Source organism: Danio rerio, chromosome 13 (genome assembly GCF_052040795.2).
Source record: "Danio rerio strain M-AB ecotype USA chromosome 13, GRCz13ab, whole genome shotgun sequence".
Classification (NCBI taxonomy): domain Eukaryota; kingdom Metazoa; phylum Chordata; class Actinopteri; order Cypriniformes; family Danionidae; genus Danio; species Danio rerio.
Window position 1 is genome coordinate 14,211,279 of NC_141033.1, and position 25,992 is coordinate 14,237,270.

The 25,992-nt window shown below is 34.6% G+C and overlaps 1 protein-coding gene and 1 long non-coding RNA gene across 3 annotated transcripts in view; one reads left to right on the forward strand and one right to left on the reverse strand.

Annotated features, from left to right (window-relative positions):
* The window catches only part of atrn (attractin), a 176,136-nt gene that overhangs the window by 89,217 nt on the left and 60,927 nt on the right, over positions 1–25,992 (forward strand). The window contains exons 16-24 of one of the 2 annotated variants that reach the window (XR_015505497.1): positions 1,625–1,844; positions 2,659–2,844; positions 6,732–6,980; positions 8,779–8,916; positions 8,993–9,086; positions 19,063–19,115; positions 19,326–19,420; positions 21,542–21,620; positions 21,732–22,328. Coding sequence is in view for 1 of the 2 variants with exons in the window: in NM_001353962.1 (NP_001340891.1) it covers positions 1,625–1,844; positions 2,659–2,844; positions 6,732–6,980; positions 8,779–8,916; positions 8,993–9,086; positions 19,063–19,115; positions 19,326–19,420; positions 21,542–21,620; positions 21,732–21,889 (1,272 nt within the window). In the remaining variant the exon portion in view is untranslated. The remainder of the gene's footprint in view (positions 1–1,624; positions 1,845–2,658; positions 2,845–6,731; positions 6,981–8,778; positions 8,917–8,992; positions 9,087–19,062; positions 19,116–19,325; positions 19,421–21,541; positions 21,621–21,731; positions 22,329–25,992) is intronic. The other variant, NM_001353962.1, reaches the window with a different exon arrangement.
* Positions 9,361–19,495, reverse strand: LOC147834147 (uncharacterized). Its single transcript, XR_015505814.1, has 2 exons — positions 17,733–19,495; positions 9,361–10,355 (listed from the first exon to the last, which is right to left on the reverse strand). It is a non-coding gene; the product is annotated as an uncharacterized LOC147834147 (long non-coding RNA).

Consider the following 25,992-nt stretch of genomic DNA (forward strand, 5'->3'; position numbering starts at 1 on the left):
TGTGGTTCTGAAAAATCTTTGTTCAAAGATTTTGCTTAGCTCTACGCCTTCAAGCTAAAGAGAATTGGGACACCCCTACCCCTTTATGGGAATACGCAAAACGAGGGATAGAGGTAAGGGGAAGGGCTAAGGGATAGAATTAGGAGTGGGCCTTATTCTCTTCAGTGTCAGTATAGGGCGCACCATCATGTATCACACAAATTTATTTAACAGTTTCGTCTCCTCACTGTCAGTATAGGGCACACTTTTGTGTCGCATGACTTATCTCTTCAGTGTCAGTATAAGGCGCACTTTTATGTGTCACAAATTTATTTAACAGTTTCGTCTCCCCAGTGTTTGTATAGGGCACACCTTTGTGTCGCACAGCTTTATTCAACGGGTTAGTCTCTTCATTCTCAGTACAGGGCGCACCTTTGTGTTGCACGACCTTTATTCAACAGTTTAGGCCCAATCCCAGTTCTACCCCTTAGCCCTTCCTCTTCTACCCCTCATTTTGCACGTTCCTGTGAATAGGTAGGAGTATTCCAATTCTCTTTAGTTTGAAGGCGTAGGGGTAAGGGGAAGGGGCCCTTCGAACTGACATTTGTCTGGACCACAATCTAAACCAAAGGGTAAGGAAATTTCCCAGAATACACCAGCTACAACGGCAGGATAGCTGCACCCGGAAGTAAAGAGATGCACAAATTAGTATTTTTTTGGGTCATTACTACCAATTTCTACAACAAACAAACAAACACGTTTTAATATATTTATAACCGCGTTCGTGTTTTACCATCATGCTTTTAAAAAACCCGCTAAAATAAAAAACGCAAAATTTTGCTATCTATAATCCATAATATTAACTCCTGCACAGCAGCCCCACAGCATTCTGACACTCAGTGACACTGGAATACCCTGTCAGAAAAGTCTAAGGGCTGGGAATGAGCTTTTTACAGTGTCTGTTATAATGTTAATGTTGTTTTTTGTGTGCTAACATAGATGATTATGGCCATGGTGTAAATGCGCAGTACAGTTACGATCTTTTTGCCACATTTTATCGTTATGGTAACATAATATATGCCTTCAGTTATTTCTTAAAAATAAATACCAAAAAAAAAAACACAATTGGAATAACTACAGCAGTCACGATCGTCTGATCTCATGAAGCAAGAGATCGTGATGACATATGACGTGTGCAGGTACTACAGTGCTGTACCATTTCTTAGGGGTAAATTTTAAAGCCCTTTGAAGGGGTAGAGGTACAAAAATAGAATTGGGATTGGGCCTTAGTCTCTTCAGTATAGGACGCACCTTTATGTGTTGCATAACTTTATGCAACAGTTCAGTCTTCCCAATGTCAGCCTAGGCCATAGAACATGCCTTTATGTGTCACATTTGCCCACATTTTGACGTGTTACCTCTGACGTATTGGTGCTTTTATATCAAATAGAGGAAATCTATGAGAAAACTAATGCTCATGAATATAGGCATTATACTGACACTGAGGAAAATACTTTGCAACTGTTGGTCTTTATAACGTGTGTCTTTATGCCGTTTTTATCTGTGAGTAAAGCAGCATTAGATGTACAGTTAGTCAGATCAAACTTGAAACTGAATTGAATATGAATTGTTCCGTGTGCTCTAGTCTAAAGCAGTGATCACTCCGTGGGTCGGCCTGAGGAAGATCAATGTGTCGTATTGGTGTTGGGAGGATATGTCGCCCTTCACCAACTCCACTCTGCAGTGGCTGCCCGGTGAACCCAGCGACGCAGGGTTTTGTGGGTATTTGGCTGAACCCACTTTCAACGGACTGAAGGCGGCGACCTGTGTCAACTCTGTCAATGGGAGCCTGTGTGAACGACCCAGTGAGTAACATTTGCATACAGAAACACGCATATACTGAATATTTTCTTTTTTTGTTGTGTTTTTGTTTTGTATTTTTTTGCTTTGTGTTTTGTGGTATTTGTTTTGGTGTTTTGTATGTTTTGTTTTTTGTGTTATTTGTTTTGTTTTGATTAGTTTTTTGTGTTTTATGTTTGTTTTGTATGTTTTGTTTTTTATATTCTTTGCTTTGTTTGTTTTGTGTTGTGTTTTTTCGCTTTTTTTATTTGTTTTGTTTTGGTTGAATGTTTTGTATTTTAGTTTTTTTGTTTAGTTTTTTCTTTGTTTTTTGTTTTGCTTTGTTTGGTTTTTTGTTGTGTTTTTGTTTTGTTGAGATTTGTGATTTTTTTTGCTTTGGGTTTTTTGTTTTGAGATTTGTGGTTTTATTTTTTGATTTGTGCTGTGTTTTTGTTTGTTTTGTTTTTTGCTTTGTATTTTGTTGTATATTTTTTGTTTTGTTTTATTGAGGTTTGTGATTTTTGTCTTGCGTTTTTTGTTTTGTGATTTGTTATTGTTTTTTTATTTCTTTGTTGTTTTGTTTTGTATTTTATTTTCCACTTTCCACATCTAATATTGTATTGTACTGGAAATATATGATTAATTAATTAATATATTACTTGCTGTGATCAGATAATTATTGTAATTATAATACAATTATGATAACATATATATAGTTATTACATTAATAAATATAAAAATACTAATTTAATTAAATAAAATTCTGTATGACCTATTTCTAAAAAACATTTTTGTGTGTATTGCTCATTGAATCTCTTTAACGTTTGTGTTATTGTGCAGCGAACCACAGTGTGAAGCAGTGCCGGACCCCCTGTGCACTGCGCTCATCCTGCAGTGAATGTACCAGTGGGAGCTCTGAGTGCATGTGGTGCAGTAACATGAGGCAGTGTGTCGACTCCAACGCTTATGTGCCCTCCTTCCCCTATGGCCAGTGCATGGAGTGGTACACTATGAACAGCTGCCCACGTACGTATGCCGGCGAAATGATTTTAAATCAAAGTATTATCTGTAATTTATTCAAATAGCAATATCAGTGACAATAATTTTTTTTTATCCACTGTGAAATAAAAAAAAAACCTCCTGTAGGGTAAATCTGTGCATGATCTAGAGATTAGAATCTGATTAAACAAATAAACACACTGTTGTGACTAGGGCTGCACAATATTTTGTTATAGCATCGATTTTGTATAGATATGCAATTTGATTTGTAAAATTATTGCAGAGTTTAACCCTAATGGAGTGAAATTGTATCATTTGCATGTTTTTTAGGCCTGGGAGAGATTTAAGTATTCATTTTACCGGTTGGAAGTTTAACAAAGGATAATTGTATTAAGTTATTTAAACAAAAACATTGCAGTGTAATTTTAACATTGAAAAAGCCTAACCTAATACCTAAGCAACCTTAATATCTATTAATAAGAACCAAATTAGAAGAAACAGAAGTCGTAGTTAATCATTGACCAATAGCGGGAAGTGAGTCTTAAAATAAAGTGTGACTATAAATTCTTTCCAAGTAGTGCTATTCAACCATTTGATGACATTGTATGGATGCATTATATCGCAATACATATCACAGAAAAACAAAATATTGCAATGTCAGATTTTTTTCAATATCTTGCAGCCCTAGTTGTGACCATAGAATATATGTTTTTTCTGTGTTTTTCAGGTTATCCAAGCTATTTCTATAAGAATAAAGGTCACGATTTACAATAAGCTTTCATTAGTTAATGTGTTCACTAACATGAACTAGTAATGAACAATACTTTCATGACATTTATTAATCATAGGTCAACATTTTTTACTAATGCATTATTAAAAGCCAAATTGATGCTTGTTGATGCACAGTGAGTTAGCATTTAATAACAGTGAAAAACTTTATTATGATTAACTAACATTAACAAAGATGCATAAATACTGTAATAAATATATTATTCAATAACTTATAAATTAACAAAAATCTCATATGTCATCTCATATTCTGATAACAATATATATCATGATGTAATGCTTCTTCTGTATATTCAATTAATTAATAGTTTATATACATTGACCACATGTAAATAACAATTTCTTTAATAGTTAGAACTTCAGGGCAAATGTTTGATTAAGATTGTATATAATGTATGGAATATAAAACACAAAACAAATGATTACAGGCTTAGCATAAAATAAATGGAAGAATAAAAAAATATCTGGAAAAAAAAAAAAATGTGAAAATGTGTTCGTGTCTATCCTCTTGTTAAGTTGTGACGTATCGGTGACGTTTAAAATACTGTTTCTGGGTCCAAGCCGCTACTCATTTGAATTAAGAAAATATATGTTTATGACCACTTTTTAGTCATATCATACATTGAAATAAATTTTATGTAAAATCATCATTTGATGAGCCTCCCCGTATAGTTTGATGTGGCGCTTGGACCCAGAAGCTTCGCATGATGTCACGCATGAGTTAGATTCCGGGTTTTAAGTTTAAAAATTTTTTTGGCTGATCCTTTCACTCTTTCTGCTCCCTCAATATTTGTGATTTCCTGTTAATACTCTCCACTGTTTTATCCATTAAAAGGTTGAAAACCCCTATAAATAAATATGTATAAAGAAATAATAAAAAAAAATGATACAAATAAATGGAAAATGTAAACATTGTACTACATTGCAACTTTCTCACAATGCTGTTATTCATGTTTATGTCTGCATTCCCGTAATGACATGTAATATTGCGCTCATATAAATTACAAAAAAGTATTACAGTAAACAGTGTATTTTGCAACACCACAGTATAAAAGACTTTTTATATTGTTCATTCATTCAATCATTCATTCATTTTCCTTCAGCTTAGTCCCTGATTTGTCAGGGGTCGCCACAGCAGAATGAACCCCCAACTACAGTGTTATGTGCTTTACGCAGCAGATGCCCTTCAAGCCGCAACCCAGTACTAAGAAATAGATTGTTCATATGATACACATAGTCATATTTCCCAGCTCTTGTGTGATTGACCTACAGTGCATCTGGAAAGTATTCATATTGCTTCACTTTTTCCACAATTTTTATGTTACAGCCTTATTCCAAAATGGATTTAAATTAATTTCCTCAAAATCCTACATACACACAATACCCCATAATGACAATGTGAAAAAATATTTTTTGAAATTGTTGCAAATTTATTAACAATAAACCAAATAATAACCTGAAAATCACATGTACATAAGTATTGATAGCCTTTGCCGTGAAGCTCTAAATTGAGCTCAAGAACTTTCTGTTTCCACTGATCATTCTTAAGATGTCCCAGCAGCTTATTTAGAGTTCCCTGTGGTAAATTGAGTTGATTGGACATGATTTGAAAAGGCATACACCTGTCTGTATAAGGTCCCAGGGTTGACAGTGCATGTCAAAGCACAAACCAAACATAAAGACAAAGGAATTGTCTGTAGACATCCATGACAGGATTGTCTCGAGGCACAAGGCTGGGGAAGGTTACAGAAAAATGTCTGCTGCTCTGAAAGGTCCATTGAGCACAGTGGCCTCCATCATCCGTAAGTGGAAGATGTTTGGAACCACCAAGACTCTACCTAGAGCTGGTTGCCTATCTAAGCTGAGTGATCGAGGAGAAGGGCCTTAGTCAGGGAGGTGATCAATAACCTGATGGCCACTCTGTCTGAGCTCCAGCAATATTCTGTGGAGAGAGGAGAACCTTACAGGACAACCATTTGTGCAGCAATCCACTAATCAGGCTTGTATGGTAGAGTGGCCAGACAAAAGCCATTCCCCGCCTGGAATCTGAAGGACTCTCAGACCATAAGAAAGTAAACTCTCTGGTCTGATGAGGCTAAAATTGAACTCGTTGGAGTGAATGCCAGGCGTTACGTTTGGAGAAAACCAGGCACCGCTCATCACCAGGCTAATACTATCCCCACAGGGAAGCATGGTGGTGGCAACATCATCCTGTGGGGATGTTTTTCATTGGCAGGAACTGAAAAACTAGTCAGGATAGAGGGAAAGATGAATGCAGCAATGTACAGAGACATCCTGATTCACTACTTGCTTAAGAGTGCTCTTGACCTCAGACTGGGGCGACGGTTAATTTTCCAGCATGACAATAACCCAAAGTACACTGCCAAAATATCAATGGAGTGGCTTCACAACAACTCTGTGAATGTCATAGAGTGGACAGAGCCCAGATCTAAATTCCATTGAACACCTCTAGAGAGATCTGTAAATGGTTGTACACCATCGCTTCCCATCCAACCTGATAGAGCTTGAGAGGTACTACAAAGATTAATATGCAAAAATTCCGACAGACATGCCAGGCATGCCATGATTGTGGCATCATACTTGACTCTGTAATTGCTGTCAAAGGTGCATCAACAAAATATTAAGCAAAGGCTTTAAATACTTATGTACATGTGATTTTCTTTTTTAGTTTTTTTTCTTCTTCTTTTTTTTATATAAATTTGCTACAATTTTGTTTTTTACATTGTCTTTATGAGTTATTGTGTGTAGAATGTTGAGGAAATAAATTAATTTAATCTATTTTGCAATAACAAAAAAAAATGTGTAAAAAGTGAAGCGCTATGAATACTTTCCGGATGCACAGTATCAGGATAAAGTATGCCAAGGAGCCCTATAGTAAGATCATTTAATGTCTGCCTCTCATTCAGAACAGTCAAGCTGTTTTCTTTTTGTAAATGGAAGACTGAACAATACCACATCGTTTGTTTATTGACTCATAATGTATAAAGTCTTTACAACTGACATAAAATCCATTCAGATTAATAGAAAGTCAAAGGCTAAGTTTGAGGTTGTTGCACTGCATAAAATGTTTGTTAAGTGAATGTGTGTGTGTGTGTTTACCACAGCGGAAAACTGTTCTGGTTACAAGACGTGTGGCCACTGTTTGGACCAGCCTGGATGTGGGTGGTGCACTGACCCCAGTAATACGGGCCGGGGTCAATGTATAGAGGGCTCTTACCGGGGTCCAGTCCAGACCCTGTTTCATGCCCCGTCCACTTCAGGACCTTCCATCCTTCCTGCTCCTCAGCCAATGCTGAACGTGAGCTTGTGCCCAGTGGAGGGCAACTACAACTGGTCCTTCATCCAGTGCCCAGGTGAAGCTCATGTCATTTCTTTATGAAATGAATTAATGTTTAGTGAAAATTTATTTGAACTTTGACTTTAAATCAAGTTTTAAGCTTTTTATTTAACTGCTTATCTAATTGTTTATTTAAAATAATATATATACACATATATATATATATATATATATATATATATATATATATATATATATATATATATATATATATAAATATATATATACATATATATATATATATATATACACACACATATATATATATATATATATATATATATATATATATATATATATATATATATATATATATATATATATATATTTATATATATATATATATATGTATATATATATATATATATATATGTAATGTAATGTGTATTTATATAGCGCATTTATTGTGTATGGCCATACACCCAAAGCGCTTTACAATCATGAGGGGGGTCTCTCCACACCACCACCAGTGTGCAGCATCCACTTGTATGATGCGACGGCTGCCACACGACAACGGCGCCAGTGCGCTCACCACACACCAGCTATTTGTGGAGAGGAGAGACAGTGATAAAGCCAATTCAGTGGAAGGGGATATATATATAGTGTATATATATATATATATGTATATATATATATATGTATATATATATATATGTATATATATATATATATATATATATATATATATATATATATATATATATATATATATATATATATACACTATATATATATATATATATATATATATATGTGTGTATATATATATGTATATGTATATATATATATATATATATATATATATATATATATATATACATATATATATATATACATATATATATATATATATATATATACATATATATATATATACACACACATATATATATATATATATATATATATATATATATATATATATATATATATATATATATATATATATATATATATATGTTATTGGATTTTCGCAATAATAAAGACAATACATCTTCAAAAGACTCGCAGAGAGTAATATCAACACAAAACAATGAAGAGGAAATGGGAAAAAGAAAAGAAAAGCTCACATTGTTTATATAAAACAGGACTACCCTAATTAAAACAGATCAGAAAAAGGCTAAAAACATTGCTTATTTGTCAGATTGCAATACAGTTACAATATTCCTTTTAGCATGATATGACAGACTAGGTTCCAAATAATCCATATATGGACCTTGAATTTTTTCTTTTTTGTTTTTCTTTTTGTGTAAAACATAGGTAAGATGTTCCAAGGGAATTAACTCAAACACAAACTAATCTTGTGCCAACCTTTAACTGATGGAGATTTATCACTAATCCAATTGAGTAAAATATTATTTCTGGCGGCAAAGGTTAATATACATTACAATTTAAAATATGTTTTTATTTTGTTTAACAGAAGAAAAGAAACTCGTTGTAGTTTCGCAATAGACTTTAAAATAGAGTTTTTGTCTATTAAGTTTCAGTATAATAACTAATTAACGCTACATTTAATTAAATTTTTACAATTTAAATTGTTCAAAATAGCATGTTAAATGAACAAAGTTCCTTTTAAAGTTAAAAAAGTCAAAAATAGATTGAACAATGCAAATAAGATACAAATAAAATCAAAAACATTCCAAACTACAGTATATCACAGTAAAACTGTATTTCATATTATTTTTATGATATTAAAAATTGTTTTGTCTTTGACCCAGCAACTTGTATTTCAATTTAACTTGTGTTTTATGATAAGTTTATAATGTTTTATATGTAACTTCAATGTTTAATGAGTGTTTTTGTCTCTGATGCAGCGTGTCAGTGTAATGGCCACAGCTCGTGTGTGAATGAAAGTGTGTGTGAGAGATGTGAGGATCTCACCACGGGCAAACAGTGTGAGAGCTGCATCTCCGGTTATTATGGCGACCCCACAAACGGAGGCAGCTGTCAGCGTAAGTCTCCTTCCAAAATACAGTAGACTTTTGTTGGCTGTTTGATAAGATCTCACTGTGTGTTGCTTCTTTGCAGCCTGTAAGTGCAATGGTCACGCAAGCATGTGCAACTCCAACAATGGCAAGTGTTTCTGTACCACCAAGGGCATCAAAGGAGACCGCTGCCATGTGTAAGTGCACACACACAGACACACTACAACTGCAGTGTGTATACTTTACAAAACTGTGTTTTGCTGTACAGTACAGTCTGTGCCAAAGTGCTAATTCACAGCTTCTGTGCACCAAATAAAAAAATATTTTTATTTTAGTTTAATTATAGGTTAACTGAGTTGTTTGTTGTCTTTTCACATTGAACTTAATGTGAGGAGTCAACATACAATGACGGGAGAACATTAAAGGAAGAAAATCATTTAAAAAAAAATCAACTTCTTAGTATCTATCCTAGTATTCATATCTTTAGTGCACTTTTGTGGTGTGTAGGGTCTGTGGCTTTTTTCAATGTTATTAAATTTTGTTAAATAAACTTTTTACCTATGCTGCAGGTAAATGTCTTCTTTACAGTTACTGAGTAAATGTTAAAGCATTGAAATATATTAAATGCTTTCAATAGTAATAGTTTAACAGTTAAAATAAATAGTAAATGTTAAAGTGAAATGTATTAATGTGTATTTTTATATTATTGTCTTCCCTCTGCACATACACTGTAAAAATACAGGGTTCCGTAAAATTTATTCATGTATTCACAAATTCATTCATAAAACTTGGCAAATTTAAATGGATTGAACATAAAACAATTAAGTTGTTCCTAAAAAATCTCAAGAATTGTGTTATTTCAGCTCATTTTATAAAAGTAGTTTGACAAGCTGCAAACATATTGTTGCATTGAGTGTACTTCCTAACAGCACTTATATCATTTAATCATATTTATACATTTATTTCTACATTTAAATTGAAAACATTTTTCAGACAGTGAATTTATTAGACCATTATTTAATAAAAATGATCAGGTGCCTTTTCATTAGATGTTTTCACTTTAACAAGCTTTTAAAGGGGCCTCATGTATCAAAGCTGCGTACGTACAAAAATTTCAGGGCAGCTCATACGGCAGGTTTCAGGCTCACGTTTGGATTTACTAATGATGAATCGAATGGAAGAATGTTGGTTGGTCCGCCAACTTCATGCCGGGCGTACGTGCATTTCTTGTATGTGCTTGTTTTATTTCCATTGGCGACTCCTAGAGGCAATTGTGTTAACTTGCACACTACAAAGTATCTTTGAGCCGTGCAATGGCAGCTGTATAGGATGAGATCATCTGCATGTCTAGTTGGTATATAAGGTTTCCATACCATACAGTTGACCAGCTAAACATCAAAGCACAATTTGCAGCGATCGCCAATTCTCACCCAATCTAATCCGAGCGATCTACTGCACACACATTGCTACAGTAGGTGAGAGTTCAAAGTGACTATTACCGCCGCGTCATATACCGCCGCCGTTTGAAATAGGAGCCGCTTTGTTTTTAGTGTATGACCGCAGTTTGTGAATGAGCCGCCAGGGGGCGCAAAGGGACGGGATGCAAACCGACAGAAATAGCCCACACAGCAGCCTTAAATATGCTATTGTGCTTGTAAATGAGATTAAACAATAAGTCAAAGCCTTATAATTCCTTTATTAATCATTTAAAATTTGTTAACACGATTTATTGTTATTCTAAACTTTTTAAGTGCAAAGAGGATTCTTTTTGAAAAATAGAATTGAAGAAGTTAAAGACAACTAATATGAAAGTACAAATATTCTAAGTATGCCTAAATTAAAAAATTAAAGCAGTCTTTTAGCCTAAATGTAAAGAGATTTTCAGTGTTTGCTATTTTGGTAGGACTAACACAAGACCTTTTCATTTATGTTTTAATTTACCTTTTTATTTACATTTTCGTTGTTGATTATATTTTACTATTTAATTTTATGTCACAATTATTGTACATAATAATAAATAAACGAATAATGAAAAATAATAAAAATAGGCCTTATGTATTTAAGGACATGTGGTGAAACACTAAGAAACGGTCAGGCGCATGGTCTAAAGAGCTTAAGTTGAATACTGCTTCATAAAATAATTTTGCCGCAGGACATATCTCGCAGGTTTATTTTTAATAATTTTCAGTTATTTTTTTTGTTTCAAAACAACAATGTTCTCTTTAAAGTTCTCTTTAAAGTATAACTTTTGTTTTGTTTTTTTACTTAATGGCCCAGTATGTTTTGTATTTTAATTTCAATTTCAGTCACCTTGCATATGCATTTGAAATATAATGCGCGCATATCCGCGGAAAGAAAAAAAAACTGTCAAAGGTTAGAGCTAATTCATCAAAATTAGCTATATTAAAATACAGCATGTAAGTTAATACAGGCAGAGTGTGAACAAACTCAAGGCTTAGATATGCGCTTGCCTTTTAATGCATTTAAAAAGATTTGCGGCCTTTTTAGGCTACAGGCGACTATGGTGTATAATGTTTCTTTTATTATTTTTTATTTTGTATGGTAAAGAACAATGCACTGTATGTTCTTAATATAAACTTAGGTTAAAATTTACTATTGATAAACGTGACCTACCTCAATCAGATCACTTAAAGTATAATAAAATAATGTTAACGTCAATGTTCTTCTTTAAAGTAAAATTGTTGTTTTGTTTTTTTACTTAATGGATCAGTATGTTTTGTATTTTAATTTTAATTTCAGTCAACTTACATATGCATATGAAATATAGGCTAATGCGCGCATAACCGCGAAAAAACAAGAAAAAGCTGTCAAAGGTTTGGCCAGTGAGTTTTTGTCTAATAAATGATATATATATATATATATATATATATATATATATATATATATATATATATATATATATATATATATATATATATATATATAATTTTTTTTTTTTTTTTTTTTTTTTTACTTTAAAACTTTAAAACAGATTGCTATTTTTCTAATGACATATGATTTAATAAATTTGTATTTTAAAAATTTCTCTTGTTTGAATTTTTTAACTGCACTTTTTAGGAAATATTTTAGTACATCAAAAAGTGTGGTTATAATGACATCTGACTGGCTAATCCAGCAAAAAAGTCACTAAAATGTAGTATTTAAATCTCATAGTTAAATGGAAACTGAGGCGTATAACTGCAAAAAGGTCCACTTGAAAAAAAAGAACCATCCCTTTCACCAGGCTGGCAACGGGCCTCATGTGTGCGCATGAGTCGATATGTTGCCTGTTTTATGTTTTATAGTCTACATGCTACTCTTATGTATAATAATGTTGTTATTGTTGTTTTGTCTGGTCGGGAATCTAATCGGGAAAAAACAGTCATACAGTTGGTTAAGAGGATATATTTATTCTGAGGAAAAAAAGCAAATAGAAATACAAAAATAACTAAATGTTTTCTTTTAAGTTGTCTCTAATACTGAAGACGTCGGTGGGCGCTAACAGAGGTTCGTGTGGACCGTAGAAATTCCTTCACTCTGTCCTTTATGCGTTTGCTGTCAGCGCTGGTCAGGTATATATATATATATATATATATATATATATATATATATATATATATATATATATATATATATATTAATAAACTTCACAGCCACAAATATAAATAACACAACTTGTACTAAAACTGGGCGAGGATTTGAAAGAATACGATGCTTGTTATATAATTTAAAATGTTTTTCCTCTTGTCCTATTTCTGCAAACAAATTTTTTCACTCGCCAGGAACTTGCCGCTGGAGAGCACCGTCAACGATCTCAATCTTATGGCTCATTCTTCACGAATATAGAATTAAAATAATGGCGCGTTAGGTTTTTTATGCCGCGGGTGCAACCAACAAGGGTTGTGCATTTTAGTTTAACTTTTTGAGCGTTATAAGCAGCTCGGTTTTAGTTTTTATATAAATATATCAAGCCGAAACTAAACAGCGCATTCTCTCCGCCTCCTCGTTCATAACCAGCTGGACACGCTACTGAAGCAAGCAGGAGAGATAGCCTACTCCGTCATTCATAATCTTAGCTGATGTATCCGAGTCGAAAGAATATATTAAAGAGGAATGTTCTTTTAACAGTCCCGATACGTTTAATCTTTTTATTTTTATTTTTTTTTACTTTTTTTCCTGTCATTTCTCTTCATCAAATTTTTTTTAAGCTGCTTGATTATGTTAAAACAGAAAGCAGAGCCCGTCAATTGAGAGCGATGCATGTCATGTGTTGCATAATTGCCTTTTTTCTTGTGCGTGCGTGATCCATTTCTGATCCTTTTTTGCTCGGGCTCTCACACACAACCTTTATGTCTGCTGTGTCTTTAATATGGTGTGTAGATTATTATGCGTTATTGAAACATCAAGGGGGACGCAGCAAAGTAACTTAAATTAAAATTGTATTATTTTATGCAACAGCCTTACATTTAAAACGGAAACATAAGGGCGATTATAAGCAAAAAGACCTCAAGGCTAGATGTTTTCTTTCCCTTTATTATTTATTTGTTTATTTTGGCGCATGTGTGCGATAGGAAAACTAGTGTAATTACGGCAAGCCATCTTTCCCAGACTCGGGGCAAATTCCGCCTTTCCTTTCACTCCGTCCCGAAGCCATCCACTGCGTAAAACATATGCTGGATAAGTTGACGGTTCATTCCGCTGTGGCGATCACAGACTAATAAAGGGACTAAACCGAAAAGAAAATGAACGAACGAATGAATGAATAAATTAATAATAATAAAATAAAAATAAGGTAATAATCTTTAAACACAAATGCCGCGTAAGCGGGCTTTTTATTTTTAGAGATGGTACATTTGAATTGCCTCTTCCCACTTCCCCCACCTCAAAATTGAAAGTTGCAAAGAGAACTATAGCTCATTTACACCTTGATGTGTTAGCCTCAATAGCAAAGAGCATAGCCCATTTACACCTCAACACAGCAAGTTTAGCGGAAGAATGTCAAATCAGAATCACGCAGATGAAGCACACCAGCTACTACTTTCATGAAACTATTAAATGAGTATTGTCATAAATTTGCTTATTTGCAGCAGCTTTTTTTCGCGCAACAGAATTGCGGCGTTGGGAAGCCGTCAATGCATAAAAACAGGGTCAATAGTGAAATCGGCTTTTTATTGTATCCCTATTACCTATATCAATGCATTGAAGGCCTTTTATGGTGTCATCACGATAGAATAGCCTAAGTTATATTGAAATAATTTAAAGAACAAAGTTATAAAAACTCACATTACATAAATAAACAATTAAAAATATGTTTAGGTTGTCTTTATTTAATTGCCCTCGTGATGATGGTGTGCTTTATCATTATGTGCGTTTTACTTATAACGTGATTCAAATGATGGATCTGCGACAGAGAAACTAGGGGTTTTGGGAAACATGCATCACTATATCCTTTTTTTCCCCAAACTGTGCATAGTTCAGCCGCAAGTTACTGTAGCCTACGTCTTTTTTTGGAAAAGCACCCCATGTCCGCTAGTGCCGCGCGCCTCTTTCTCTGGGCAAAAAGGAGTTGATTTTTTAAATATTAAATATATAGATTAATTAAATATTCAGCAAAAGAGACATTTATTTCATATTTTACTATGCATTTCATCTGATAGACAAATCTTTATAGCTTAATTAAACACATATTGTCAAAACCCACACATAGGCCTATTGTATGAAAATGAAAAGGGCCTTTTTTGTTATTATTAGACTACTATTTGTTATTTGTTGCCTAGGCTATTTTCACATTTTCACATTTGAGGTGCTTTATTGGCATGACAAGTAACTGTACATTCGTTTCGCCAAAGCAGTGCAGCGTCACGTCTCACAAACAAGACAGGGGTTTGGGGGTTGGGGGGTGGGGGTTTGGGGGTTGTTGTTGCGCGCGTACTGAAGAGCGGTGTTGACGCGGTGCTGTCGCGCGCCTACTGAAGGGCGGGACCGAGGGTGTGCCGCGTCGCGGGGGCACTTTTGATCATTTTGGAAGGGCACTTTCTATCCAAGACTAAAAAGGGCATGTGCACTGCACAGGTTGAGCCCTATGTGCACGTGCCTGTCTCGGAGTATTTAGTGCACTTGGATATGCAGCTCCGTCTCAATCAGCTGCTGAGGGCACAGCCGCTTCCCCACCGGCAGCCATGTTTTTTTTGTGCCGGCCCGTCTCTACGGCTGGCTGATGTCCGCTGCCCGCTTCTAACATGTTAGAAAATACTGCAAATCAAGCTGTCGGTATCTCCCCGCGGTTGAAATTGTTCGTTATTCGAAGAAAAAAAAAAGAATAAATATCAGTGCGCAAGCTTTCTAGATTTATTTTAGGCCTATATTCAGCTGTTTTAATCTTGCAATTCTGATAACTTTTAGAGATAATGTCTGTTTTTATCAACTTGTCTGTCATTTATTTCTCATTTGCTACTTATTTTATTAATTTGTTGATGTTAATATACTACATATAGTCTTGTATATGCATCTAAAATCCTTTGGCATTCAAATTTGCTTTGAACTTAAAAGAGAGAAAGAATCTGATTTTACCCGTCAGAGCACATTGCATATGCCTTTTTTAAATAACATTTATTTAACAAATATTTTAGCACATCGAAAGTAATTAAATTACCTGTCTTTTGATTAAAACCTTTATGCAAAAAGATCAGAAAAAAGGCAATATATGCGTCATGACATCGCTCTCATGCCACGATTTGAGGATAAATTCGCTTTTAGGTGCTGCTTTGAATAAAATAAAACTATTAAAAAGCACATTAAAGACACTCATAAAATAAAACATTAATAAAGGAGTATCTTATGAAAAAACACCAATTGACGGGCTCTGCTTTCGGTTTTAAAAGAATCAAGCAGCTTTAAAAATATAATTTGCTGAAGAGAAATGACAGGGGAAAAAAGATTAAACATATCGGCACTGTAAAAAGAACATTCCTCTTTGATATATTCTTTCGACTCCGACACATCAGCTAAGATTATGAACGACAGAGTGTCTCTCCTGCTTCAGTAGCGTGTCCCGCTGGTTATAAACGAGGAGGCGGAGAGAATGCGCTGCTTAGTGTCGGCTCAATATATATTAAATTAAAAACTAACACCAAGCTGCTTATAACGCTCAAAAAAGTTAAACTAAAATGCACAAGCCTTGTTGGTTGCACCTGCGGGATGCACAATGAACCTAACGCGCCATTATTTTAATTCTATATTCGTGAAGAATGAGCCAACCGCATATGCTAAGTCAGTCCTGTTGGTCGGGACTCTCTGCTTTATAACTTATTAGTTTATTACAATAATCACACTTAGCTTTGCCATCGTTCTTCACCACATATAGCCACTCAACACATCTTGCGGTCCATCTTTAATGTTTAGATTATTGAAGGTGCTATTGATGTTTTGAGAAAAAAAAATTAATAGTACTGAAACTAAATTATTAAAAATAAACTTGCGGGACTTCGTTTATGTCCTGCGGCAACATTATTTTTATTACACTTTAAGTGATCTGCTTGAGGTAGGTCACGTTTATCAATGGTAAGTTTTAGCCTAAGTTTACATCAATAACATAATGTGCATTGTCCTTTACCATTCAAAAAAAGTTTAAAAAAAAAACATTTATTTATATTTTAAATGCATTAAAAAGCAAGCGCATATCTTAGCCTTGAGTTTGTTCACACTCTGCCTGTATTAACATAAATGCTGTATTTTAATATAGCTAATTTTGATTAGCTTTAACTGACAGCCTTTTCTTCTTTTTCCGCGGTTATGCGGCATTATATTTCACACGCATATGCAAGGTGACTGAATATGAAATTAAAATACAAAACTTACTGAGCCATTAAGTAAAAAAACAAAACAAAACAGTTATACTTTAAAGCAGAACATTGACGTTTTGAAACAAAAAACGGAACTGAAACTAAATTATTAAAAATAAACCTGCCAGACTTAATTTATGTCCTATTTTCATTATTTATTTATTTTCATTATTCGTTTATTATTATGTACTGAAACATAAAATGAGATAGTAAAATATAATCAACAACGAAAATGTAAATAAAAACGTAAATTAAAAACATAAATGAAAATATCTTGTCTTAGTCCTATCAAAATAGCAAACTTCATCTCTCTATATTTAGACTAAAAGACTGCTTTATTTATTTATATATTTATTTATTTATTTATTTATTTATTTATTTATTTAAGACTACTTATTTATACTGAATGTTTATGCTTTCACTTTAGTTGTCTTTCATTTCTTCAATTGTATTTTCCAAAACGAATCCTCTTTGCACTTAAAAAGTTTACAATAAACCAGGTAAACAAATTTTAAATGTAAGTTGAGGTGATCGCAAGTTCACAACTGTGAGGTGATGTGCTCTACCGGCCCGATAATCTATATTATTTTGCTGTTTTTCATATGCGCACGTTTAGGATTTGAGATAATAACATTTTCATGATAGTCAAAGAAATCAAAACATTATTTTCACCCCAACGCAATTTAATCGGGCACTGAAGGCTAATAACTTAATTCTTATATTTGCTTTTTGACTTCTCACCATGTATCTTTTCTACAGCATAGTATAATGTAAGAGCATGTCTATTACCAGAAAAACTAAATTAAAATTATATTTTAATTGAACACATCACATCACATACAGTAAGCTACGCCTACAGAACAGTCTGTTTAGCATTGTGAAAAGGCAAAGCTGAATATCTGTGGTTAAAGTGCCACCCAGCGGTCAAATGCTGCTGGCGCATCAAGTAACGCCGTCGCCGCGGTATGAATGGCGGCACAAGGAACACATTGAAGTAGTAACATCTGTATAAAGGCACCATCTGAAGATGAATCTGCGTAGGCTACGTGAATCGGAAACATTTCCATTCAATAAATCTGCAAATAATATGTGTTGCTTAAATGTGCTTAACATAATACACACACACACTTATTAACGATTCCTACTTGTCTTCCTCGTGATGAAGAGTAGGCAAAATCTGATATTTAGTAGGGAAAAAAGAAGAATGAGTTCATCAGAAGCTGGATTTGAACCGAGTTCATGAATGATAGGTACGCCACTTGCGCTGTTTATATACGCTGTCTGTAGCTTTCTTGTCTCTGTCGATCAAACGGGCGGAAATCACTTAACTAGCTCATTCCAACGACAAACGACAGATTTTTCCGCTTTACCTCCTATAAGAGCACCTCCAATTCACATTCTGTTCAAAGATTCTCTTTTAGCTTGCTATTGACATTACTTTTTTATTTGGTTTTGCCAAAGTAGAGTCATTACCATATTTATTAGGGGAGGAGACAGGGAGGGGTTTTGGGCACGTGCACGTGCGCTCAGTTTCACGTTAAGTCGGATGTCCAAAGAGAATATGCGTGGGATTCGGCGCACGCAGTGTTTCAAACATCTGAATTTTTTACTGCGTATGCACATTTACAACATGGATAACATGGATAAAGAAAAACAAACACACTGCAGAGTATGGGCTAACAGGCCATTAGGAGCTTTTCTTTTCTCTAAGATTATACGACGTTTTAAAGACTTTCAGCTTCGCGTTAGCTAATGTATACCAGACACTCAGGGTTCCCATAGTCATGAAATTTTAAAAGGTCCTTTCAAATGTTGGCAATTAAATTCAGTCACTAGGATGTTCTTGTTAAAAATTCATGATTTCCACAGCCTAAAATAACTGATTTTGCAGTGACTTTTTATAAAGTAATTTTACAACGCAACCCTGACAATATACCAATTAAAACTATTAAAAATGTCAATGAAAATCACTTTTTCAAACTTTTCAGCATCAAAACTTGTTGGAGAAAAGAAAAAGATCATGTAATACTATTCAAAAGCATACATCAATGAAAAAACAAAAAGATTGGAAACCTGTGCAGAAAGTTTGCAGGAAATCAGAAAAAAAAGTAAATAAAAATCCAAGCTCCTCTAAATTATTTGCCAATTTTTGCATCCACAGAACCAGAAAATTCGTCAAATTTAAATTCATTATAGATCATGGAAATTTTTAGTCAGTAAAAATTGGTGAATTTGACATTTGGTCTGGATTGGGAAGCCTAGACTCTACAGTATTCCCACTCATCGACTCTGATTTTCATCCAGCTCTTTTGTTTTGTTTTGTGTCTGTCAGGTGTGAGGTGGAGAACCGCTATCAAGGCAATCCTCTGAAGGGAACCTGTTATTGTGAGTATGTTTGTGCTGACGATCAGGGCAGCTCATGTTGTGGCTATTTGAGTCATTCAGTCATTTTCTGAACCTTTCATTTCCTCCTTTGCTGACGGATTCAGGGAGAAAGCATGAAGCTGCATGCGTTTCAGTCTGTGTGAAAATAGCAGGATTTTGACATGTATTCTCTTTCACAGCCGTAACTATATCTCTATCTCTGACACACAGACACTCTGCTGATAGATTACCAGTTTACCTTCAGTTTGTCTCAGGAGGACGACCGCTACTACACTGCTATTAACTTTGTGGCAACTCCAGATGAGGTTTGTTGTGCTGGAAAACCTTCACTGTTGAAGAAGTGCATGTACTCGATGGATATAAATCAAGCGTTAAATTATAAAAAATAAATAAATAAAGTTAAAACAAATTTGGGGCGACACGCTGGCTCAGTGGTTAGCACTGTCACCTCACAGCAAGATGGTCGCTGGTTTGAGTCCCGGCTGGGTCAGATGACATTTCTGTGAGGAGTTGTGTGTGCATGTTCTCCTAATGTTTGTGTGTGTTTTGATTTAAAATAATTTGATTTGATTTGTGGGAAATGATTTAAAATAAATATTTTTTATCAGCTCGTTCATCAACTTATCTTTAAAAAATACATTTACTTAAAAACAAATTGTTTCCAAAATTTACCATTTGTAAATTCAGCTTTGCCATCAAAGGAATAATTATTTAAGTAATTGAAGGGACATTCTACCAGAAATGTACAAAAAGTATTTTATCCCCCAAAATGTCTAAAATAGACCGATAGGTGATTACTGTGTGTTGTCCGAAAATTAATATGTCATTCATTTGATTCTCAGATTGTTTAAACACTTTACAAATTTACGAACCCTGTCACTGTCCTCCTCATTAAACCTACAGCTTAAATAGTTTTGTTATGCTAAAAACTGTTATTTAGAAAAAAATACTTCAGAAACACAGCTAGTTTATAGGGGGTCGCACACCAGACGAGCTACTCAGTGCCACGACACGGCGCACACATGACAGTTGGACTTAACGCACAGCAGACCCACACATTTGCATGTTATTTAATATGAAACTACTCAGATAGTGCTCTGTGGTGCGGCAGAAATATAAACAGTGTCTTGAGTTGTAGCTAGGCACTGCAAACAGCCACTGACTTGCGGCACCGGTCTGCGAATCCTGATAAAATCTATGTTTAGAATTCTAAAATGCATGTCGCTGCCTGCCGTGGTGCCGCACCAAGCAACACATCTGGTGTGCGACCCCCTTAAGTTGTTATCATTCACATCAATTGATTAAAAGCATGACATTATTAACAAATTCTACGAATAAATACTGTTTTACAATCGTCCCATATTTCTGTCAGTCCTGTCAAATTTGCATACATTTTTTTAAGGCTATGACTAGAGGTAGTGACATAATTTGTCAGAGGAGAAGATCAAGGATGCTTTCTATCATAAAATTGTTTGATTTTTTTTTTTTTTTTTTTGATGAGGAAAAACTTAAGGTCAGGTTGTCACATTTTCTATAGTTGAAAATTGAAGTTTCTGGTAGAATACCCCTGAAACAGAAAAAAAAAATCTATCTATCTATCTATCTATCTATCTATCTATCTATCTATCTATCTATCTATCTATCTATCTATCTATCTATCTATCTATCTATCTATCTATCTATCTATCTATCAATCTATCAATCTATCAATCTATCAATCTATATATATATATTATTATTATTATTATTATTATTATTATTAAATTTATTTTATTTTATTTTATTTTATTTTATTTTTTGGAATTAAATTCCAGACTATTACTTTTTTCACTATATTTTTAAACAAAAAATTCAACCTTATGCATATAAACTTGGTGTATTTATTAATAAAATACAATTTGTGTTGAGAATTCACTTTTAAAATATCTTAGATTAAGTATGTATTAATGCCTATTTTGATCATCTAATGCAGGAGTCAGCATCTCTGTTACTGAAGAGATGCCTTCCAGCAGAATTCAGCTTCAATCCTAATCAAACACACCTGAACCAATTAATTAAAACCTGAAGCAGGTGTGTTTCGCCAGGGTTGCAACTGAAATCTGCAGGAAGGTAGATCTCCTGGAACAGGGTTGTTGGTCCTTGACCTACTGGCTAGTGATAGTGTAGTGACAAATTTAATGAAAAATGACTAAAGAATGAAAAAATTTGTTCATTTATTTTCCTTTAGTGTTTTTTTTTTTTTTTTACTTTAAAACAGACTATTTATGAACTACATATTATGTGACATCTGCATCGAGAGCAAGTGACATGCTCGACATCTCCCTGGAATACTAAACCTTTTTTTAACCTTACTATACATTTTATAGGGTACATATTTAAATTCAGTGAATTATTCAGTCTGAAAGTCTTTTGAATTTGTCTTGCAGCAAAATCGCGATCTGGACATGTTCATTAATGCCTCGAAAAACTTCAACCTCAACATCACATGGGCAACCAGCTTTGCAGGTATGAAACCCAGACACAGATATGTACTAAACACAAACGCATACATAAACTGAGCATGTTGCAAATGAGCAGCACATTCAATAAGTCTCTTTTTCTTTCTTGCCTGAGCAGCTGGAACTCAAGCTGGTGAGGAAATCCCTATAGTCTCACGCAGCAACATCAAGGAATTCAAAGACAGTTTTTCCAACGAGAAATTCGACTTCAGGAGCAACACCAACATCACCTTCTACGTTTATGTCAGCAACTTCACCTGGCCAATTAAAATCCAGGTGAGTTTAATTGAAGTTAAATTAAATGTTTGAGTTGAAGTTAATTTGCATGTTGGACCGCAGTTATGTCTAATTGGAGATCAGTGGTACTCAACATACTGAATCAAAAGGAAAAAAAAATACTTGCTAACTTTGACACTTATGGGAATATCTGCTAACACTTATAGTGACCCAGTATAGGGACTAGTTATCACTGTTAACTAGTTTATAGAACATTAGACTTACTTGATTATTAGAATGTTATTAAGATATTGGCTATTTATTAATACTTATAAAGTACATATTCTGGATTATCTTGATCTACATTCTTAATTCCTACTATCCTACTATCTCCACTACTATCCTTTTACTATGAATAAGCAGCTAATTAATAGTATAATAAAGGAAACGTCATTATAAATGGATTTTTAATAGCAAGAATTGTACCTTTAATTAAAGTGTGACCAAAAAATCCTTGCTGTGTGTTACTCAGGGTTGAATGTATTGGCTGTGTCCCGATATACAGAAATATTTCACTGCTACGAGTGTGATATTGTGTTTATACAACAGTTCGACAGGATAATGGTGTATATAGAAAAAAAAAAAAAATCAAACACCCAGTGTCCAGAGTCTGGACAACCCTTTTGTAAGAGAAACTGCTTTCTCCCTCCATTCACATCTGCTGTTTTGACTTTAGAGCTAGTATTCGATTGATTCTGTAGCGTAAAATCCAAAGTAATGACAAAACACGTGATTTTGCTCACATTTTGATATTATTAGGCTGAACGACATAAAATGCCGTCAGTATAGAGACATGTTCTAGTATTTCTTGGGGATATGCAATTGGGATATTACAATAATTAACCCCGGAAAACCAAAGCAAAGCTAACACTGCCAACACAGATACTATGATATAAATAAAGCACTACAACATACAAAAGAGATACATAATAGTGTCACTAACCAATTTTACAATAATTTGATCCGTTGTAGTTTGAAATTACGCTGGGTTTTTCTCCACTATGGGATTATGCGGTTTCTGTAGCCATCTTGTGGCAGAATATCAACATTCTTTGCTCTACTCGATGAACGGCTAATGGCAGCTGATGTGCTAAGTCTCAATTATAAATATCTAAAATAGGCACTATCCTTATAAATAACTGCAAGGTTGCAATCTAAACGTCTACATTCTTGCCTAAAAAGCCTCATTAAGCCTGAAAGTACATTATGTCAAACAGTCGTTATATTTGTCAAACAAGTGAGTTTATTGATCTGCTGTCACTATGTGGGTGGAGTAATACACAAGATTGAAGAGGCTGCACGAGTGCTGTTATTGCAGAATATCGCATGGCTGTCAGTCAATCAGATTGTAGAACCAGACATAACTGTTGTATAAAAAAAAAAAAAATATATATATATATATATATATATATATATATATATATATATATATATATATATATATATATATATATATATATATATATATACACTCGTGCTCCCGTTTACTTTTGAATTCAGCATGAGTGATCATCTTCTCATTCGGTTTTCACCTACTTTCTTTTGCTTGCGCGAACAAAGTTTTTTGTCAGTTGTGCTGCTTCTCGATTCTAAGATCACATTTGCACAAATATTGGGCCATGCTTATTGTCGAACCCTGCTTTTAATAAAACCACAATTTAAATATTATTTTCAACCAGCCAAAGTGGTTAGTAGGAGTGTCTAACCCACCACAGCTTACATTTACCAGCATTTGGTGGGTTGGCAGGTATTAACGTCAAGCCCTGGTAATCAACTTTAACATTATTATTATTTTATGGTTCTACAGGGTTAAGATTCTTATAAAGCTGCCAGGATTATATTATGCAAGTGTAATCACTCTAAAAAAATATTTGGTTTGAGTGAATGATTGAACTTCCATCATATGAAACCATGGAGACTGCATTGTTGCTGTCAAACTTACAGAATTCAATACCAATCGGTTCTGGGGAAAAAAATGGTAAAGATTAACATTTCCTGCTTGCCTTTTGAGCACTGTTCAGTGGATGATTCTCTGAGTGCTCTGTAAAAAGCATGAAATGACAATCATTGTAGCCAATCACTGTCCTATCTGTTGAGTGTGTGAACGCAGTGGACAATCATATGTGTTAAAGAACCTGCTCAAGAGTGCTCAGATGTTAGTGGGAAATGGATGGGTCTTTTGATTGTTTGTTTTTTTCTTTAAATTACATTAGAGAATGGCATTGTGGTTGTTACTTTCGACAGCACTAGGCTGCAGAATAAGGGGGGAAATGTGAAATGTATGATAATATGGAATAGCCAGACTACTGTTTAAGTTCTATGGGTTTCTGGCTGGTTTTAGTTTTTTGTTTTATTGATGTTGACTAATAAACTCAATTGGCCGTAGTGCATGGTTGTGTGTGAATGAGAGTGTGTATGGGTGTTTCCCAGTACTGGGTTACAGCTAAAAGGGCATCTGCTGCTTAAAACGTATGCTGGAATAGTTCATTCTGCTTTGGCGACCCCTGATGAATAAGGGACTGAGCCAAAGGAAAATAAATAACTGATTGGAGAGGTGAATAATAAACAAGATTCCAGCAACACGCAATTTGGCTGTCCACATCAAACGCGACACAACAGAAACATTAGAATTCCACAGAAGTGCAGAAGGGTGCACTTTACTTCCAATGGCAAGTAAATATTAAACCTAATTAACCTTATTAAAAGTACTTGTTAAGTCACAGTTGTAATGTTCATGTTTATGTTCTATGTTTGCTTGTTTTATTTTGAAGATCTAAGGTAAACTATCTGCTGCCGCTTTCAGTATAGCTATAAATCTTGCATTAAATGATATTCAAACTCAAACTGGTAACTTAACACTGAATAAAGCACATGATCAGCACCTGAGGCAATTATGGTAATTTTCGATGTTGTTCAGCCATGTCATCACAGAAATAGAAACTGTTTGCAAAATAGCAACCTTGAGAGATGCCATTGTGGATGAAGGGCATAAAAACTCATTTGAAAAGTTAGCACGTCGCATTGCCGGGTCATTCGCAGTTAGGACACGGTGTAATAAGTTGAATTGCAAAATCCAGGTGAGCGCACATTATTGGCTCTGCTGACATATACAGAGAAAATATCACGCCGCTGTGTGAGAGTGTGAGCGTCAGTTGTTTTGTTTTGCTATATTATCCCCTCCTTCCGTCTGTAAATTCACGAAGGCCATGTCCTTTTATTCTTTCTCATATATCTTTGGCCTTTTCTGTCTGGTCTGGAAATGATTTGGCAGAGTTTTCCCTTCCCTCCCTCTTTTTCTCTCCTCTCCTCCTCTTTTCGTTTTCTCCCTCCTCTCTTCCTTTGCGTTGGAAAGCGATCTAACTTTGCTAGGACGCTAACCCAGAGTTTGTTTTAGATTGTCCGCTAGCTGATCTAGAGCACGTTGCCACCTCAGCTCATGGAGAAAGGCTGAATGTCACACAGGTAACACTTACCGTCTCTCTTGTTCACCTTTCACTTTCTGACCAACCTTTGGGTTCCACGTTTCATCAAACGGAGAATGCTTGTGGCGATTTCAAGAGTGAATGTGGGCAAAAAGGGGTCTTGGCGTGCAGGACAGAGGGGCTCTTGTCAGGAGTTTAGAGGAGAACGACGAGAGGCGAAAAACCTGCTCTGTAAACATGGCAGGCTGAGACTGAGAGCGTCAGAAGGAATGTTAAGTTGAAACACATGGCTCTTTTTTGAAAGAGAGACTGAGGGAAGAGCCTGAGAGAAATAAGAGAGATCAGAAAGTTCAGAAGCAGCCTTCTGTTTCTGCCTCTTGTTTTCATTTCGCCCTGTGGTTGGAGAGTCTGTGTGCGGCCTGTGTAGCTTTTGGCCGGTGCAATGCTGGAAGTGTGTATGCTTGTAAATCTAAAGAGGAGTATAGTAGGAGCCTTCACTTGTCAGGGTTTCCTAGGTGCGAACATTATGTGATGAAAACAGAATTTGGTTGAATAGCTGGTTGCATTTCACCCTAATATTATTTTGTTTAGAAGAGGTGCATTTTCTTGATACACTTTGGTGATTCTTATTAGTTCATCATTACTTGGATACAGTAGTTGTGTGTTTTTTATTTAAGAAAA